Raw genomic sequence first — 21045 nt, forward strand, 5'->3', positions numbered from 1 at the left:
ATAAACTATATATGAAATATAGTTTAGTTACCATATTAGCAATAGGGTCATATTTTTAAATTATAGCAAATTTCAGATTTTGGTATTATAAAAATGTTGTTTAAAAGTTTGGTTTCACATAAAAATGTTAAATTAAAAAAAAGTCTTCTTTCCCAGTTCAAATCCTCTGACATTTTGATATCAAAAACTTTGCTATTGTTGAGGAGGGGGTTAATTTTGTATATTACATATTGAAAGTTCACTACCTCCTGCATCTTTTCTTTTAAAAGTGTTATAGTTTATGACCAAAAGTTTCTCCAGAAGAAGAGATGAGTGCCACATACAATTACTAACCCAGCTAGTTAATCATTCTGGTCTTATTTAACTCAAGCAGCATTACTCAGTAATGAGTTTATTGTTCAGGGTGGTGATGGTTTGAATGAGCATCCCCTGAAGATTCACAAGTTCAAGGATCCATCTTCAACCAATACCACTGTTAGGAAGCAATGAAACAGATGAGATGGTAGTTAATGGGAGGTTTACGGTCACTAGTATTATGCCCTAGCTGTGTACTGGGGAGCCCTGACCGTTTCTCCCCTGTCTTTGATGCCCCAGTCTTCCCCACCATGATGTGTTGCTTTGCCACTAGCACAAAAGCAGCAAGGCCAAAGATCATTGACTGAGCTCCTTAAAACTGTGCCAAAGTAAACCTCTCTCTTTGCACTGCCTCTCTTAGGTAGTCTGTAACAGAAATGCAGAGGTGACTGACACAGGCGTATGTCAAGATGACCACATCAGGACAGACATCTGTTCTGTATTACTCGTGCTTTAATTTAACGTTTGCAATATTTCTTCATTTTTAAGTTTTTAATGTACTCATAAGCCCAGTGAAGCTCTGGTGAGGTTTTAAACCTCTTGAGTCATCCGTAAGCGATTATTGCACTGTTTTCCCAATTTCTAAACCTGCCTTTGAAATGGGTTGTATCTTTTAAACATCCGAATGCATGCTTGTTTGAAAATAAGCATATATTGACAGAAAGAATAATGAAGTGGCAGGAATACTGTCTCATCGCCTCTTGTAAAACTTAATCATGCGCAGATTGTGAAGCTAAAGCAATCCTGTCCTCACATTACAGGAATGAACAGTGTCATTTCTGGGGAGAACCTGAACATGAATGCCTCAGAGTAATACTTGTCCAGTGTGTCTGTGGTGTTCTTAGCTTTCCTACCCTCAGATGGGTCACTCATACTAAATGCTCTACTCCACTGTCAGTTTCAAAGATGTGACACCCCAAGTCTGTCTCTGGATAGCGCCACATTCTGTGTGCTGGCCTTATTTAGATTGTAGTAGCGACCATCTCCCTAATGTGTCCTAATTTTTATTTTCTTTTTATATTATCAAATTAAAGTTCTTCTTGGAATTCCCCACATTTGCATCCATTTCCCTCTCTTGGTCGATTAATTCTAGTGAGCTTTCAGTGAGTGTACCTTCTCATAACCTAAGCATAGTATTTTAACCAAGGAACAGGTTACTGTAAAGAATTCAAACTCTCTAGCAATTGTGGGATTCCACCCTGTACTTCTTCAAACCCTGGCTGAAAAAGAATTCTTCAAGCTCTCTTTCTATACACTTCATCACTACTTGTTCTAATAAAAAGGTTTCACAAGTTTCAGCCATCTTGAAAGAACATTACAACCGGTCACACTCATGGACTGAAGTTTTGTTTGTTGATTTTATCTCTATAAATTCAGCCCAGAAGAGCCCACACTAAAATGGCAAGTCCTACTCATAAACTATCCATTTCTAATGTCCAAAATGTCAAGTGCCAACTCTTCAGAACTTTCTGGTCCCCTCAGTATCAGATGCCACCACAGGAATTCATTCATCTCAGTTCCTGTACTGGCCCAGATGGTTCTAGCTAGTTCTCTCTCTGTGTGTGTCTCTCTCTGTCTTCCTGTGTGTCTCTCTGTCTCTGTCTCTCTGAATGTGCCCCCCCCTCTCTCTCTCTCTCTCTCCCTCCCTCCCTCCCTCCCTCAACCCTGCCTGCCTTCCTGCTGCCATGGTAATTGACTCACTCTCTGAAACTGTAAACAAACCTCCAATTAAATTCTTTCTTCCTGAAGTTGCCTTGATCACAACGTCTTTTCACATCATTAGAACAGTAACTAAGACATGCGGCCACTCCATAATGAAATGAAATGGGCTTTATTTATAACTGAGTATACGCAAGCTGCTGAAATAAGCCTAAGAATAGATTCCGTGGAAAGAACTGGTGCCTGAGTATAAGAAAGCTGATTCTAAAACAAGGAAATAACTACTAAGCTGTATGTATATTTCAACCTGACATTTCGTGAGAGTGGTAAAACTATTGCCTAAAACAAGAGTGCATGAAACCCAACTCTATAGTGGGAAATGTTGAGTTTATGTACATATAATCCTAGCGCACAGTCAATAGGATCTTAGCTGCCAGTTGTGATCGGTCAGTGCTTCTTTTTTTTTTACAAGACGCAGTTTTTTTTCTTCTTCTTATTATTATTACATATTTTCACCTCTTCCCCTCCTCCCCTCTTCCCATCTCCCTTGCCCCATTCAGTGCTTCTTGAATGGGAACAATTTTAAACCCCATTTGTAAGATCTTCTTTTAAAGAGAAGGAGCTTTAAACTCACATTTATATGCCCAAATTTTCTGCAAAAAAAAGAGAAGATAATAAATAAAATAATGCCCCTTCAGTTTAAAGGTTATTTCCCTGAACTACCTCACCTCCTAACCACATACAGCATAAACATAAGCTTCGTAATTTCTTTGAGTTGTTTTTCTCTTCTCCAGAATGCTTTTTTCACAGTAACAATTGGGGCTTGGGGTGGTAGCTGAGCAGAATGTTTCCTTCCCACCATAGTATAGGTTCTAGCAACAGAAGCATTCTGATTCAGTTCTTCCTTATCACTAATATTTCTGGCTCGGCTGGTCTAATGTTGTGGAATGGAAGATTGCTCCTCATGGCTGGAGGAGAATGATAATGGCACTAACCACATCAAGACTTAGTAGCACATGCATGTGCATACAAGTGTCTAGGGTACTATGGCTAGCTCACAGGAAATAGTCCATAAATGTTGGCTTAAAAATTTCTTGCCAGAAATATAAATTGGAATTGACTGTCTTTGTCACACAAGAACACAAACAGTCCTTCTCCTACTTCATTCATGAGTTCTCCAATTAAAAGTAGCTGGGTCTGTCAGAGGATTTCTGTCTTTTCGGCTCTAGCATCCCATGAGGCCAGTGAAGCCTGGAGCCCTCCCCCCCCCCCCCCCAGTACTCTAATCTCCAGTAGGACTTTCCTTATAAGTCTGGAAATTTAAACTCTCAGAATTGCTACTCCAAGTTCTAAACAATTCTTCTAAATCTCAACATCTCTCCCCTGAGCAACCAGAATAAGCAACCGCCTATGAGTGCTGAAGAAATTAGATGCACGAAACAGCAGTCTATCTTCCAGGTTCGGTTTCTGATTCACCAGCTTTGCCTGAGAATTCGACAGGAACTGTAGTACCAGGGGGGAATGAAAGTTACAGTTAAATGAAACTTAGAATTATGACTTCACCATTAATTGAGTCTAACGTGTTGTGTTTTATGCCAGTCCTCTGGAGGTGTTCAGTGAAGTAAGTGTTAAAACAAATACGAAAGAAGCAAGCAAGCAAACAAACGAAAAGCATATCTCAAGGATTTTTTTTTCTTTTGGTTTTTCGAGACAGGATTTCCCTGTAGTTTCTAGAGCCTGTCCTGGAACTAGCTCTTGTAGACCAGGCTGGCCTCGGACTCAGAGATCCGCCTGCCTCTGCCTCCCGAGTGCTGGGATTAAAGGCATGGGCCACCACCGCCCGGCTATCTCAAGGATTTTTGACCACCTCTTCCGTAGAGATCCTGCCTCTGAGCAGTGTTTTTGGAGGCTACAATTATAGCAAAAGTATGTTTTCTCAAAGGAAACAAGCCACTGTTGTGGGAGAAGAGAGAGGGAGGTGGAAGAAGAAAAAGGGGAGAAACAAAAAGAAAGAGGAGGCAAAGGGAGAAAACCCGAAGATGCTAGACAGGAAACAATGTTTGCTGCAAAAATTCAAAGGCACAGCTCAGCTGACAAGTGCTGGGGAATTGATCCAACACTACATGAACCTGGCTTGGAAGAATCTTAAAACTGGGGGAGTGGAGGTGGTAGGATCAGAAGTTCCCAGTCATCCTCAGGCACACAGTGAGTTCCAGGTCTCAAAACTACCTACACACAGAGATGGGCTTCCCTTCTTGAGGGTGTAATCTCTCTCTCTCTCTCTCTCTCTCTCTCTCTCTCTCTCTCTCTCCCTCCCTTTCTCCCTCCCTCCCTCTGTCTCTCTCTGTCTCTCTCTGTGTGTCTCTGTCTCTCTCTGTCTCTTTCTCTGTCTCTCTCTGTCTCTCTGTCTCTCTCTTTCCCTCTCTTCCTCCCTCCCTCCCTCTCTCCCCCCTCCCTCCCTCCCTCCTTCCCTCTGTCTCTCTCCGTCTCTCTCTGTCTCTCCCTCTCTTCCTCCCTCCATCCCTCCCTCCCTCCCTCTGTCTCTCTCTGTGTGTGTCTCTCTCTGTCTCTCTCTGTGTGTCTCTATCTCTCTCTGTGTCTCCCTCTCTTCCTCCCTCCCTTCCTCTCTCCCTCCCTCCCTCTGTCTCTCTCTGCATGTCTCTGTCTCTCTCTGTCTCTGCCTCCCTCCCTCCCTCCCTCCCTCCCTCCCTCCCTCTCTCTCTCTGTCTCTGTCTCTTTCTCTCTGTCTCTCTGTCTCTCTCTGTCTCTCTCTCTCTCTCCTCCTCTCTCTCTCTGTCCTCTCCTCTCTCTGTGTCCTCTCCTCTCTCTCTGTCCTCTCCTCTCTCTCTCTCTCTCTCTCTCTCTCTCTCTCTCTCTCTCTCTCTCTCTCTCTCTCTCTCTCTCCTCTCTCTCTTCTCTCTCTCTCTCTCTCCATCTCTCTCTCTCTCTCTCTCTCTCCATTCCTGGCCGGCAAATTCCTGGAAGTTTGGAAAGAGGAGGAAAAAAGCTTACACTCTTAACATCTTCACTTACGAAGAGAGCAAGGAGTAAATCGGACTGGAGAGGTCAACTGTTGATAGAAAAAGCACTACTTGAAACGTTGCAATTGTGACTGTCAGAAAAAAATAAGAGAAAAGAAAAGGCAAAGGCAGGGAGGGATATAAAAGGAGGAGGCCAGCAAGGAAGAAAAGTGAACCGTCATCTGTTGCTCTTCTCTCTTCTCACTTGTTCCAGTGTCTTCAAAAGTTTCGGGATGGTCAAAGGGAGCTTCCATTTGCAGACCTAAGGAAAGACAACCTGTACCGGGGCATCGCATAGGGGACCCTTGGGAGCCGCCCTGCAGCGAAGAAGCCGCCCTTCCCGGGTCCATCCTTCTAGCAGAGAGGAGGGCGGAGAGCCAGCGCCTCCCAGGCCTGGGCCCGCCCTCAGCCAGCAAGCGTGGTTCTCCGGCTGTGGCTGCCTGGCGAGTAGAGAGAGAAGTCACAGGAGTCAAAGTTAAGTCAGCCACTCAAGCTCACGCGGGGGCAGCTGCAGCACCTATGGGGCACGTGTGTGCTGGCGATCACCGGCCAGGATCCCGTGAGTGTTCCCAAGCGCTGCGGGGCAGAGAAGGGATAGCTGAAGAGGTGGGAAGGCCGGCTCTAGAACAGGATCCTTTCTTCGCCCCTGGAGAAGGGGTCCTGGAGATTGACTAAGGCACAGCGGAAGATGGGGAAACATCCCTGAAAAAGCCGGGAAGGCAGCCTGCCAAAGCAGGTCCCCTAGGCTCAGCCTGTCATCCATCCAGAAGCAGGGAGTCAGTCTTTCAGAGCAACTTGGCAAGGCTTCCGGAGTGCCGGGGCCGCGGGACTGATGCCAGCCAGTTCCACCACCCCTGATGCCTGCCTGCGCATGGGCACAGTCCTACTCCTGGACAAAGTGGAGAACTATATGAACACCAAACGTCCCTGCCCTGTGCGGCTATCAAGTTCTCTCTTGTTTGTTCTTTTCTCTTCGTGAGAACTTTTCGGCGAAGATACTAACTTTTCTGTGGAAACTGCTGGGCGGTGTTAGGAGAGGAAAAAGTGCAAGCTGATGGAGAGGACCTGCTCCCTTCTAGTTTTTCCAGCATCCGCGGGTTAAGCCATCACCTCCAGAGCATCAGTTGTGGGAAGTGGGGACAGCTGGGAAGGGAGAAGGATTTCGTTGCCACCTTCAGCTGGATCTAGCCCTCTGCATGCATGAGTGTGCCAACACCAGCAAAGTGGGCAGGGTTCTGCATATGGAGTCTCTGCTGGGACCCGAGTGAATGGCCCCCAGGGACAGCGCGGAGCCTCAGCCTCCGCCACCTTCTCAGGGCTGGGTGTGGCCTGGAAAGATAGTGGCCATGGCGATGGGTGCCCTGGCAGGCTTCTGGGTCCTCAGCCTACTCACCTATGGCTACCTGTGCTGGGGCCAGGGCTTAGAAGAGGAGGGGCCCCTGGGAGCTCAAGCCGAAGAGAGACCTGAAGCAGGCTCCCCGGGCACCGCCCAGCCCCATCTCATTTTCATCTTAGCTGATGATCAGGGATTTAGAGACGTGGGTTACCACGGATCTGAGATAAAGACGCCCACTCTTGACAAACTCGCTTCGGAAGGAGTTAAACTAGAGAACTACTATGTCCAGCCTATTTGCACACCGTCCAGGAGCCAGTTTATTACAGGAAAGTAAGTGTTACCACTTCTAGTTATTATCTGAAAACATCGTAAACCTTCATTTAAATTGGTTTCTCAATTTAAGAGAGAAACAGAAAGTATGGGGCGGTGGGAACAATCCAATGAATGAACAGATGAATGGGTGAATGATATATAGTCTGTCAATATTAGTGTGAATAACCAGGTCCTATTCTCCTGCCTTTCCTTTCCCTGACAGCCAGCTGTGAGCTTTTGAGTGGTGTCAGGCTCTTTATATTCATCCAGCAACCAGAGAACTCATTGGTTGCTGCTTGGATTCTGGTTCGATCCTCAAGCATGGTCACATTTTGTTTCAGGTACAGAGCAGAAATCACAAAGCAAGGTGTCGTTTACAAATTCTTTGTTACAAAAATCTAGAATTGCATGACCAAATCCCCAGGTCATCACAAAGAGAACAGAGGCCACAAAAGAAAAAAAAATCAAAGTGACATTTAGTGTGATGGGTATGGAATAGGCCTCTGTTGGTCTCTTTGTTTCTTTGTTGGTGCATTTTTTTTCCTATGGTGCCATATCTAACTGCCAAGATAATTCTGAAGATGCCGTGAAGTTCAGTGGAATTTGCTGCTGTTTCGCTGAGTAGGGAGGAAGCCTGAGTGACTGTCACAGTGCAGAGACCCGAGAAATGCACAGAATGCTGTCAGTCTGCTAAATAGAATCCTCTTAATGTGATCATACATTTTTCTGTTTTTACTCTGTCAGAATATTCACGATCATAACTCGTTTACATGGTGCAAATTCAGATTGAAAGGCAGGTAAAGCAATAGGGTCAAGGGTCAATCTACTCCAGAACAGTTCATGCGTCAATCTACGTGTCTTGTGAGTTTGGTTTCAGGACAGAGAACTTCACTTGCTTCAAGTTATTCTTGGAGTTAGATCCTGTCAGAGTAGCCAGTAACCAGTCTGGAAAAATTAAGAGTCCAGTGTTTTGTAGGAATCTTGGTCTTGCAAAGACTTTTGCTTACAGCATAATTTCCACTGCTTAGCACACTGTCAAAAGTTGCCATCACTAGGATAAATTATTTTTTCATCCTTAGAAGAGCTAGAGAGCAGGGCATGGTGGCACACACGTTCAATCCCAGCACCCAGGAAGCAGAGGCAGGCAGACTTCTGAGAGGTTGATGTCAGGCCGTTATACATAGTGAGTTCCTGGTCAGCCAGAGTTACAAAGTGAGATCCTATCTCAAACGAAATAAAATAAAATAATGGTAAATAAAAGAAAGAAGAGGATGGGGAGGAGAAAAGGGAAGGGTCTCAGTGTCCTTAAGAGTCATTTTCATTGCATCATAAAGTCAAGAGCATTTGATATTTATAAAAGAGCAATTGTTGGCTGGAAAAATAAGCCCATCTGCGGCCTAGGATTAAGTTCTTCATCTCTATTCCCAGCCGTCCTTATCCTTGGCTCATGAAATGAACATGTCATAAAGACACTTCAACTGATTTATAGAATTCAGATTTGCACAGAGAGCCAACAGAAGTTGAAAAAATATAAAACTGAATTATATAAACTTACTTTACTCAATAAAGTATGTTCAAGGCTTTCCACTGAATCAGGACATTTGGCCCTAAACATCTTATACTGATAAAATATCTATTCTGCCTTTATGGTTATCTGGAAGTTTACCCAATGAGATGGACCAAGATGAAGATGGAAACGACTTCCTGTTTTTCCCCTTTCACCAAGGGCTGACTCAGCATTTTCAGGGCAGCCAAGCATCCAGCAAGAAGATGCTGATTCCTGCTCACATTTCATGTTCCGTCCAATAAGTTGCATTAATTGCTTTGTAGACAAGAAAAGTTCAAATCGCTCCTGTGATTTGCTACAGATTTTTACTTGAGTTAAGCAGTGGGAGACGTCCCCCTTGGAGTTTTCCCTGGAACTTTCCTATAAATGAATACAGTTTTTAAAAAGTGGTCATGAGTGTCTAGTTCAGGTCCAAGAATATGGCACTTATCCTGTCTGTGAGAACATGCCTGTGCTTTCCGCATCCTCTAAAGAAAAAAAGAAGGAAATGATAAAAGTCCCGGTGGGATGGATTATTTCAAGAGGAAAGTAGGTTATGTGAAATGTGAGAGGAGTCAAATATCTTTATGCCAGTTGAGCAGAGTCTAACGTCTGGAGCCGAATTAATGTTCGATACCATCAACACAACACTCCTTTTTATGTTTTGGGTTTTTTTATTTTTTATTTTTAATCAAAATGTGAAATTGTTTTTTATGCTGCCTAGCTAGTGTAACAAATTCCCTTTACAGTTTATATCACACCACTCTGGCAACACTGCATATCAGTCACCGTCAGGAAGCCGTTATTGTGTGCAGACGGCTGCCTGCAGACTGAGGAGCCATTGAGGAACCCTGCTCACTAGGTGGTAGTTCTCAAACTCAGAAGTGCAGAGTGAGTCACCTCAAGGGCCAGTCAAAATCCAAATCTCTAGACCTATGCATCGTTCAGCTTCAGCAGCGATGGGGATCTTTCCAGACATCATTAATAATGTTATGAATACGTTCCGTTATTCTGATGACAATGCTGCTTATGTTGAATTAAAAGCATCTTTATTAAACACAAGAATCTAGGGAGCTATCATTATTACACACGTTCCTGTTTTACATAGATTTGGTAAGAGTCCAAGAGGGAGAATGATGCAGTGTGGTCAATGGATGCTCGTAATTGTTCTGATGACAGAAAGGACAATTGAGAAAGTGACTGCCTGCATTCAATCCATTTCAAGGTAACTTTATTATTCTTAAGGAATTGTTCCAAGTGGTAACCCAGAGAAATAACACCACTTCTTCTTTAAGAAGGTCATAATGATGGCTTCTGAATCATGGACTTTGCAAACCTTAGACACACATTTCCAAAAACCTAAAGAAAGACAGGCAATCTGAATTGGATTTCTCACATAATAAGTCAGTGTCTTCCTCTTATGGATTTCTCCATGTCGTTGTCTATTGATGTAACTTGTTGAATCTCTCAGTGCAATAGTGTTCTTTTGTGTAAATATGCTACAGTGTATTTACCCATTCTATCATCAAGAATGTTGGTGCTTTCCAGTTTGATACTATTATGAAAATATTGCTAAACAGTTGTCCCTGCTTTGTTGAGCATATCTTTGCATTCCTCTTGTTTTTTTTTCAAGTAGAGTTTCTGAGGTACAGGTACATGTGTGTGTGACTTTTGTAGATACTGCCCAGCAGTTCCCAAAGTCATCACTTCTGAGCTTGAACTGTGAATCACTGTAACGAGGTGGTAAATTCCTTCTGTACCAACAGTTCGTGTTGTCTCTTTCCACTTTAGAATTCATGGTCATTGCACACTGGTATGCTGTTCTGATTAAAATTTCCATTTTCATAATAACTAATAATGTCGAGTGTCTTTTAGTAAATATTCATGCAAATTGTCCTTCCACTTTCTGTTTAAGTGCCTGTTCATTCCTCAATGGAGTGCGACGATTATTTATATAATCTCCTCCTTTTTCTGTTTGTACTGCATGACTCCTCCACTCTCGCTGTTTCAGTAATGGGGTTGTTAATGACTAGGTTTTAATTTTATTGTAATTTAATTTCTGTTATTTTCCTTCCTTGCTTATTTAAGACTCTAGCTTATACTATATCATCATAATAGGCTTTTCTTCCTGAATCTTTTATTGGTTTGTTGTTATATTTAGATCAACTGGAATTAACTTTTAATGTAGTATTAAACAAGAATTCCAAAGTATTCGCTCTACTTTGTCTGTCCATTTGGCCTGACATCTTGAATTTGATCCCCAGAATCCACAAAGTGGCAGGAGAGAACTGACTCCCAAAGGACTCCCTAGAATTGTCCTCTGATCTGCATGCGCAGGTCACAATGTGGGCATGCATACTGTGGCACATGAATGCCTGAACACATGCACACACACACACACACACATGCACACACACACACACACAGAGGCATGCACACATGCACGCATGCACACATGCACGCATGCACACACACACAGGAAGGGGAGAATGAGAGAGAGATAACTTTTAAGACCACATATTCTCCATAACATTGCATAATCATTATCAACTGTTATGTTTGGTCCATTTCTAGGCTCTTCTGTTCTAATAATTATCCTTTTCTCCAATGGAACCTTCGTTGTATGATAAATATTAATGTGTAGACCAGTGGTTCTCAACCTTCCTCTTACTGTGATTCTTTAATACCGTGCTTCATACTATAGTGATGGCCAACCCTAAAATTATTTCAGTGCTACTTTGTAAGTGTAATTTTCTACTGTTATGAATTGCACTGTAAATATCTGACTTGCAGGATAGCTAATCCATGATCCTTATGAAAGGACTGTTAGACTCCAAAGGAGTTAGAATGCCACAGGCTGAGAACCACTGAAATCCTCCTAATTGTCCCTGAAAATCACCTTGGCTGTTTGTTTGTTCTTTTTTTTTCACACTATGAAAGGAACAAAGATGGTTACAAAGTGCAAGGAGATTGGAAACTTGATTGGAGGACTATGGAGGAGTTCACTTTGGAATCATTCTGCTTTCTAAATAACATGAAAAGTGAGATCACCAACTGAGAATTAAATTTTATATGTCTGAGAAAGTTGGATATAAAATGGTTTCTAAAGGAACTGAAAAAAAAATGAACTGAGCAGGGGAATGCAGTCAGAAAGCCGACAGTCCAGAAAACCCACCTGAGCTTTGTGGCTTAGTTTTGCTGGGGTCAGACATAGTGGTTTCTATCCTGCTGTATTCAGGTGACACAGGGGTAAGCACCTCAATTGCAGAGCTGGATTTAAGCAGATTGGGAGATTTCCAAAACGAACACAGTGACTGATCAAGGACTTGAATGTGGAAAGAAGACATATAGGGGATTTATGTTCTGACAGTCGGTGGTCTGAGTTTGCGGCTAGAGGCTGAGTGAATAGATTGCTAAGTGAAAGGACAGGAAATAGTGTTTGGGAAAACTCGTGATGGAACAAAATTCCAAGCAGTGCAGTATTCACAAATGATAGAGCAGCGAGGGCATAGTGAGCTAGAGGGTGAGGTCTTCGGAAGTGAGGAAGTTAAGATGTTAGGATAGAGTGCTGGATACCTCATCCCTGCGGACTCGGAAACCATTGAAAATTATGAGAACAACCATAGAGAAGAGGATGGTGACCCAGTGCTGGTCTATGGCTTAGGGACAAGGGATGAGGCACAGAATTAGCTAAAAGACTGTGAGACTAGTCGGTATCACTGCTTTTAATTAATTTATTTTATTTATTTCTTTTAAGGAATTATGCTTCTGAAGGAGACAATAGCAATAGTTGATAAGAAGTGTTAATGAGAAAGTAAGATAATGAAAAAGCAAATAAATTTTGGAGTGACGCTCAGCATAAAGTGAGAAGCTTAGGGGACTAGATTTAATTATCCTATTGTATGTTGTGGCCTTGTGTGTCTACACACACACACACACACACACACAGAGAGAGAGAGAGAGAGAGAGAGAGAGAGAGAGAGAGAGAGAGACATTTCCCATCAACATCAAGGTCATATATGCTTCCTACTCTATCTACTTGTTTAAAATCCTAGTTATAAGTAGTGTCCTATACCCAGATAATGTTCAATACTAGTTATTAAAAATTCACTCCTTACCTTCACAAATATTTAGTTAATGCTGAGTCACTTGTAAAAACATAAATGTTTATAGTTATCTGTAGATAAACAAGAATTTCTTTCAAGCCTTGTTTCACCTTTAGAAGATGAAAATAGCAAGCGGAGAGTGGCTTTCAAGTCTCTCTTAGACCATCAATAAAGAAGAAGCCAAAGCCAAGGCTATCCAGCAGATAGCTGCTAGCCTACTCAACTTTTGGATTAGCTGAGAGTAGACGTGTTGATTAGGTAGGCTAGTGGCATGCATTGATGATAAACGTGCTGAATAGCCAATGAGCCTCAAAAGATTCATTTAAAATTAGACATATTCATCATCTGGATAAATATCTGTCCAGGTAATACTGTTGAGTTTCTTAATATGCTACTCCAGATGGCTGAAATGTATATAGGTGCAGAGGGCTAAGAACTACAAATTCTAGCAAAATTCTACAGATAATTTTGATTTCATCTCACCCTGTGGCTATTTTACTATGATATAATTAGTTTGATGAAATGTTCTTTTATTAGTCTAAATATTAAACATCCTCACTAGTGGTTTTTCTTTGAGGCATCTGTTTCTCCGTGTGCTCTATTGTAATTAAAAGAAGAAGGAAATCTTTCTTAGTCTCGTCTTTTAGCTTTTACCCCATCTCTCTTCCAATTCATCTAGTACAGTTGCTTTACTAAAACATGAGACTCATAACAACAGCCCCCTCAGCAAACAGTGCCCTTGGCTCCCCAATGTATCAAAAATGAGAAAAGAAATTAATTTTCTCTGAGGGGTTTCATGTGCCTGTTTCTTTTCAAGCATCCTGCCTATTAATCTTCACACCCAATATTTGAAAATATTCATAAAATATTTAACAAATGTTCTCATCTTTTATGGATAGAATATTAACATTTTAGGGGAGTTGTTATATAAGCAGACCATGAGCACAGCTTCTAAACTGTAGAGCACGCATTCTGAGCTTCAACTGTATGGCTCCTTCAACATCCCCAAAGCTTTCTTCAGTACTTTCTGCCTCGCATACAGGCTATAATCACACCTTAGCCTAGTTTTTGAGCAGTTTCTTCAGCCTCTGCATTTTCAAACTTTCCACACCAGAAGAAGGGACAAATGGCTCAAGGTTTCTAGGGTTCCTCTAACCGCTCCCCATCTCTTTGCTTCACTTCTGGAATTCACACCTTTGTACTCTTTGCCCAAATGCCAGCCACTAGTTACGATTCAGCAGAAACCCCACATTCCTCATGCAGCTTCCTGTGAGCTCTTAGCCAGAAATAGTTTATCTTAGCAGTGACCTTCCACAATTATTCCTATAACTGTCTTATTAGGCATGATTTTCCATTCCTTCACAGCTCTTAGGAAGCCTTTTACCTCCCGTGCTGGCCCTCTGAGAAGCAAGATTCTGATTTATAACTCCATAAATTTCACAGGACCCAGGCCAGGCCTCTGTATTCCTAGGTGATGAGTAAACATCTGAGGAATGAGAGAAAGAAGAGTTGAATATGCAATTACTTATTTTCCTTGTGTAGAAAAGGTGATCAAGCCAAAAAAAAGGCCCAGAACTTTTTTATTGAAAATAGATTTTTTTAATAAAATATATTCTGATTACTGTTTCTCTTTCCCTAACTCCTCCCAGATCCTCTCCAATTCCCCATCCACCCAAATCCACACCTTTTCTTTCCCTTTCTCATTAAAATACTAATGAGAAGTAAATAATAATGTAAGTAATGGTAATAATAGATTAAAAACAGAATAGGACAAAACAAACACACAGAAGAAAAGGAGCCAAAGAAAAGGCCAAGTAACATGTATAGATACAGAGATGCAGACATTTGCACATACATAGAAACTATAGGAACACAAAACTGGAAACCATAATATATACCCAGAGGACCTGAAAGGGAAAAAGAAAAACAAACAAACAAACAATCCTGACAAAGTATTATCAGACAAAGAACCTCTAAAAATGCCAGAGTTTGTTTTGTGTTGGCCACATACACAAAACCTGCATGAGGCCTGCCCTTAAGATTGGCTTGTATATGCAGTGAGCAGTGAGACTCCATCAGAGAAAACTAAAGTTTCATTTGTGAATGGTTATCAACTGTAGATAGCTTTTGTGTTAAGGATGTGAGTTTGTGTCCACTTTCACTCTCAGGGCTGGGACCCCATTCATCAATTCCAGACCAATGTAGGATGATTTTTTTCTTAGTTCCATTCATTTACTAGCAAATTTCATTTTTATAAGAACTGAGTAAATGTAAATAAATAGTCATGAATGTATGGGGGTGGGGATTTGGAATGGGAGGGTCAGATAGAAAGGGGGAGGTAAGAGTGGGGTAATTTAGCTTTGAATACCATATTGCTTCATGGTTGACACTTAGTAGTTGCATCAAAACTAGTTTTGAATTAGCACATAATCTAGGCTTGGTGGAAATAAAACTTCATGTGCTTGGTGGCCACTATTTCAATAACCTCTTAAAAGACATGGAACGCTTGCAGCATCAGAATCCACCGCTACAAAGAATTGGAGTGAAATTCCCACAACACAGCACTAGTCCTGCCAGCTAACACTTAGGTACTTCCCATTCCCTGGAGGCTGTAATCCAGTTCCTAAATCCATCTGAAGGCCTACAAAATCTGGCTCAACATTGATGAGTCTGCTCAGGGTCAGTCAGCACTGCAAAGGTTCTAGCACTTTCTCACAGGGCTGTGTGCCCTTCCACCGTTGTCTTTCTTGTAGGACTATTCTTCACTCTCCTCTGGGAAACTCCACTGCGGGGCTGCAGGCCCTCTACCAGTCTCATCTCCTTTCCCAGAGTTTTCTGATTCTTTTCTCACGCTATGCCAGCACAATGGCACTCATGCGTCCTTTCCACTCCTACAGTGGCTATTGCATTTCAATCATTGTAATATGTTGTAAACATGAACTTCTGTCTTCCTAATCCACAAATATGCAATATTATACTAAATTTAAAATCACATGCAAATATAAATTCTTGACATGGAGGTACACCTATCATCCCAGTTATCCAGTTACTGAGCCAAGAGAATTATGACTTTGAGGCCAACTTGGCCTCTATACTGAACCCTAACTCCAAATAAACATAAGTACATGAATTTAGGGAGTTTTATTTTTAATCCAATTCTGGAGTCGATTTATTTAAGACCAATAGAAATGAATATTCCCCAAATCTCAAGTGTAGAACCTTTACCCGAAATTATAACCACACTGGGTTCTCCCTTCTGATATGTGTCCTAATCTTCCAAACTAGCATTTCTAATTCTTTAAAGTGTGTGTGTGTGTGTGTGTGTGTGTGTGCATGTGTGTGTTACATGTATTCAGGTGCCTATCAAGACTAGAGTAGGGTGTTTGATCTCCTGGAGTTGGAGTTACAGGTGGTTGTGAGCTGCTCACTGTGCTTCTTAGGAACCAAACTCAGCTCCTCTAAGAGATCAATAAGTGTTTCTGACTTCTGAGTCATCTTTCAGCCCCCATTCTTAAATTACTTAATACCTTTGTCTTTGCTTGGTTTCTATTGTTGTGAGGAGACAAGACTATGGCAACTCTTATAAAGGAAAACATATAATTGGGGCTGGCTTAGTGTTTCAGGGGTTTAGTCCATTATTATCATGACAGGAAGCATGACAGCATGCAGGCATACAAGGTACTAGAGAAGGAGTCGAGAATTCTACATCTTGAGCCACAGACACAGAAGGGAGACTGAGTGCCACACTGGATGTGACTTGAGCATATGAGACTTCAAAGCCCACTTCTACAGTGACACACTTTCTCCAACAAGGCCACACCTATTTCAACAAGGCCATCCCTTCCCTCCCCCTGGGTCAAGCATTCAAACACATGACTGTATGGGGACCATACTTATTCAAAACATCCCATCTGCCAATATTGTAAAAGATCATCAGTCAGAGTAAGTCATATCTTTCATATTATTGACAGCAAATTTACAAAACAACTGTTATTGCTCATAAGCCATTTTCTATCTTCCTTCTCCTCTGCATCAATATATCAAGAAAAGACAAAAGACTTGACTTCTTCCATTATCTCTCCCACCTTCATAATTTATATTTTTATCCCCCAAATCTTTCTATCAACATTTAGATGAGTTCAAGTTTTTTCCATCCAAAACAAACCAAAGTTCTATAGATACTTGACCCAAATTCTTTGCTGTCTCACTTAAGAAAAATTAGTGAGTTATCTGTTCTTGTTAACCCATAACATTAATAACCTATGCTTTAATAATTTACACTGTAAATTTGATAGTATATGTATACTGGTATAATATTAACTAACAATAACTATTTTATACTAGAATTTTATATCGATCTTCCAATAGATGTAGGCCAAAATGTGTATCTATCTAAATCTGTATCTCTATACATTCTCTAAACTTCATTTTTTGTATGATGAACTCACACATAGAGAGATTTGTTATCTTGGCCAAAGTCCCAAAGTAATGAAAATGGGATTCTAATTTAAGAACTGATTTTTCCACTCCATTACCTAGATGATTGACAAGACAGACTTGGTTTAGCTGTACAGTTTATCTTCAGGGTAGAAGTCAATAATATGTTCCTCCAGTTAAAGCAACTATAGCAAAATAGACATCATTACTTAAAAAATTATTTTCTAACTGGCTTCCCTATTCAAATTTGGTGCATTGATATAAGTTCTTATTTTGGTTTGTTTCATATACAGATTTCGAATTACAATACCAGTTTATCTTCCCTTAGTGAGAGACAAAATTTGTTAATATTTTATCATTACTCTGATAACTTAAATCTTCAACATATATAGGTTCCCTAAGACAATTAAAATGTACCTGAAATCCAACTTTTGTTACTGTTTTAGAAATGTTAGAAACAGCAATTATCTACTTCCTATATTTTAACCTTGAAAAATGTAAATAATTCATTCAAATACATTGCTGATTCTAATAGCCTCCCTTTTATGTTTTTATTTGGCTTTGAGACAGTATGCCATGCTTCCCAGGCTGATCTCAAACTTTCTATGTAGTTAAGAATGACTTTAAACCCTGACTCTTCCTGCCCCCACCCCAAACTGCTAAAATTACAGGCATTTTTCCACCACACCTAGTTTGTTTCTAACAAGCTCCCAAGTGTTAATAATTAGAATTTACGACAGTGAGTAGCACTGAGAATCACATGAAGGACTTTTTCTGCCTATTGCCTTTGGTTTCTACTCTAGCGGTTCTCCTGCAGAAGGTCTAGCATGGAATGCGAGGTTTGTCTTTAGCAGCAAGTTCCCCTGTGGTGGGGAATAGGTGTATTTGAGGGCCATGTTGAGTGGTACTCTAACAGAGCTCCAGTCCAGTGTTCTGTACAAGTATGCCTCATTTTCCCACTGCCATTGACATAACACCTAGTGCAATCTCAGGAGGAAGTTGGAAGACTTGTGTATCGGATTTTATAGATCCCATGTTTTGGAAAGAGATTCCTTTCTTAGGCAAAGCAATTTGTTTAAGATAAAAAGGCAATAGGCTTTCTGAGAACGCAGTCATAAAGCTAAAGGTATTCAGACTTGTAAACATTTGGAACGTTGCCATTTTTGAACTTTAATACCTCAATTCCAACTGGAAGAAAAAGTCAACAATACAGTATGTCAGAGGTAGTAGCCTTCTTTGCGAAAGATGAGAAGGCAGGAAGGAGGGTTTAAGTCAAAAATCATTAAGTCAAAAAATATTACAGAGTTCAGGGAATAGGGGATACACTTGTAGCTAACTGCTCCAAGAAAGAAGAACAGAAAATGCACAGGTCTTGGGAGAGTGGTACCTCTGATGTGCTCAGGTACCACCCAGAAGTGATCCCAGCGAAACTGGAACAGAGACTGGAGAAGGGAAGGAAAAAAATGGGATGGAAGAAGTAACAGAAGCCATCTCCTAAAGTCAAGGACTTTCCCTCTAATTAAGTAGAAGCTACTAGAAGTTTGGATCTTAGGAACACTATGATCTCAAGTAGGTTTATGGGATACCTTTAGTAGCTGCACTGAGGATAAATTTAGAGATGAGGTTTATCCAAGGCCTGCTAAGGATCCCTTTTCTCTGCCCTATGCAAGAATTAATGGTGTCTAGCCATTAAGCAATGGGCAAGCTCTGATTGGTTGCTGAACAGATCCAGCAGGCAAGGACATCTAACAGAAACAAAGGTAGCGATCAAAAATCTTCAAAGGCAGAGGTTCTTGAGCAAAACAGGAAGTGTTTTAGTGAATGCGTGTCATTCAAACAGCAGTTAGAACCAATCACAAAGGAAATGCTGAAAATTATGCTTTTGTCTTTAAAGGCTACAATACATAACAGCCTTTGACTTCCCCTTGCCTTTTCCTGGTCCTTTAGGTTTTATAGCTTGAGAAGTTACAGTCATAAACATATTTTTAAATTAAGCACAATAGATGGAGCAGAATAACTGCATCAAGTTCTGACATGGACACCCAGTAATATTTTAAAAGAAGATACAGCCACACTGGTGACTATGACCAAGAGTTGTTGCCAAGGGAAAAGTGTTTGTCTGACCATGGTTGTCCAGGGCAGCATTAACTGAGTGAATGTGAGCTGTCCCTCGTTGGCTCATTTGTCTGAATGCTCTCTCTTCAACCAGTAGGACTATATGGGAGGCTGTGAGGTCTGCCAGCTGGCGGTGAGTCATCAACAGAGGTCCATTATGAGGTCCTAGCTTCTCCCTGCTACCTGCCCACCAACCTATGAGCATGCCACACTACCTTTGCTGCCACCACCACGGACCAAGCCACCCCATAACCCTGCCTTTCCGGAAATGTCAAAAGAAACCTTCCCTTCAAGTTCTCCTGTTGAGCATTTGGTTACAGCCATGAGCAAAGGAAAAGACAATGAAAATGAAAGTGCTGTGGTTTTAGATATTATTCATATTAGATGTCAAATATCCATGCATACACAGGCACCCATGTTTGCCTTCTTTTCTCTTACTGTAGCAAATGACTGGGCAGGCTGGTTCCACATGGGAATTTTTAGAGTTATAACTTTTAGGGATTTATTTCTGAGAGTATTGGTTTCTCTTTTAATTGTGGCACATATTTTTTCTCATTGTTTCTTAATTTTCATATGTCAAAAAATGTGCCATTTTGCTTTTATTTTTAGAAAGTGGCCTCTTAAAAATATTTTTGCCACATGGTGATCTCTTCTTTCTTCTCCAGCACACATCACTTGTTGAGCAACCTATGAGCCAGTCTGGGAAGTAACACTGCTGTGTTCTGCAGTTACTTTCTGGGCCAAAGAATAAACAGCTGTGCCAATAGTAGAAACAAGTCTATAAAGATAAATGTTTCTTACAATACGTTCTTCTTAGTTACCACAGCAAACTTCGAAATTAACGTGTACAGTCTGTCCAACCTAATATAAAAGCCCAAGCATTCATTCCCCTGGATTTTAAAGACAAATGTTATAAAGTCTCTTTCTAATACAAAAGAAAGTTCAGTCTTTCTTAAATAAAACAAGGTCTAAGGAATTCACTATCATTTTGAATCTTTCCTCTCTGTCTATGTGTCTTTCTCTCCTTTCTCATATTTAAATTTTTCCATTGGTTACAGAATGATGCTCTCTGCGACAGTTGGGTTAAAATAGATCATATTTGGGTACTCCCATCCCCTTCTCCTGCTATTTAGTGTGAAACTCTGAGCAAGGTAGTTGTCTTATTCTGTGGAATTTTATCATTCAAGTTCCCGAAGCCTTCTCAAACCCCCACACCCTCATTGGCCTCTTATGTTGGCCTACCCACTGTCTACACAGAACCACACACTAGTCTACTTCTCCCATCACTCCCATTGCAGTTTTGGACTGCAGGAGTCGGCAGGTTTGTACACATTGTCTGCCATAGGGATGTTGGCTTATTTCCTTGTTGGGCTTGAAACATGTTCTGTGATTTGCTCTTTCTCATTGGGGAACTTCTCGTCCAAATGCCATCTTTGACAGAAAAGCCCAATACATCAGACATGAAAGCAGGGGGCCTGACAGGTTCCCAGATACCAGCCGCTGCCTTCTAAGGCAGATTCACAGCCTGTCGACCCAGGCTTCAGGGCTCCTAGGTCATTGTTTGAAAGACTCTGGCTTTTATTTCTTTCTTTCCTTTTAAACATATTAAGGAAGACAAATTACCAAGTTATTTGCTGCAAATTAATGAAATGTAGAGCCATAATCATGTTCCAGAAATAGGCATCAAAGATAGAAAACATAAAAGATGACAAGCCATCCACATCAGAAACAGAAAGCTACCAGGACCTTAAGCATGTATTTTATTAGGAAATGTGTTGTAGTTGTTGTCGTTGTTTTGTGCAAAGTACGACCTTCATTTTAATGTGTATGCCAGAATTACACGTAACTATTAATGATGAGGTAGTTCAATGACAATATTTTTTCATATTTGTCTTAGATATAGCTCTTTATAGTTAAACCATTTTGAATTTGTTTCATCCATGAGAAGATACACTTAAGATGCAGCTACTATCCGTTGCTCATGCATACTCCTCAGTCCTATCTGACAAAAGCTAGGTGTCACATACATACATAAACGTAGCCGTGTCTGTTGACTTTTTTGGATGTTAATGCTCTGCTCTGTTTCTAGTCCTATGCTTTACGAGCCATACATAATTTGTATTCCTCAAATTCTCATTGAATGTTTTCACTTGAAAGGCA

General features: G+C 41.0%; 1 protein-coding gene across 1 annotated transcript in view; it reads left to right on the top strand.

The window, feature by feature from the left end:
• Window positions 1–6301: 6301 nt before the first annotated feature.
• Window positions 6302–21045, top strand: part of Arsj (arylsulfatase family member J) — a 53551-nt gene continuing 38807 nt past the window's right edge. Inside the window, exon 1 of the mRNA XM_038311999.1 lies at window positions 6302–6699. Within this exon, the coding sequence (XP_038167927.1) occupies window positions 6302–6699 (398 nt within the window). The remainder of the gene's footprint in view (window positions 6700–21045) is intronic.

The sequence above is a fragment of the Arvicola amphibius genome, chromosome 14, assembly GCF_903992535.2.
Source record: "Arvicola amphibius chromosome 14, mArvAmp1.2, whole genome shotgun sequence".
In the NCBI taxonomy this organism is placed as follows: domain Eukaryota; kingdom Metazoa; phylum Chordata; class Mammalia; order Rodentia; family Cricetidae; genus Arvicola; species Arvicola amphibius.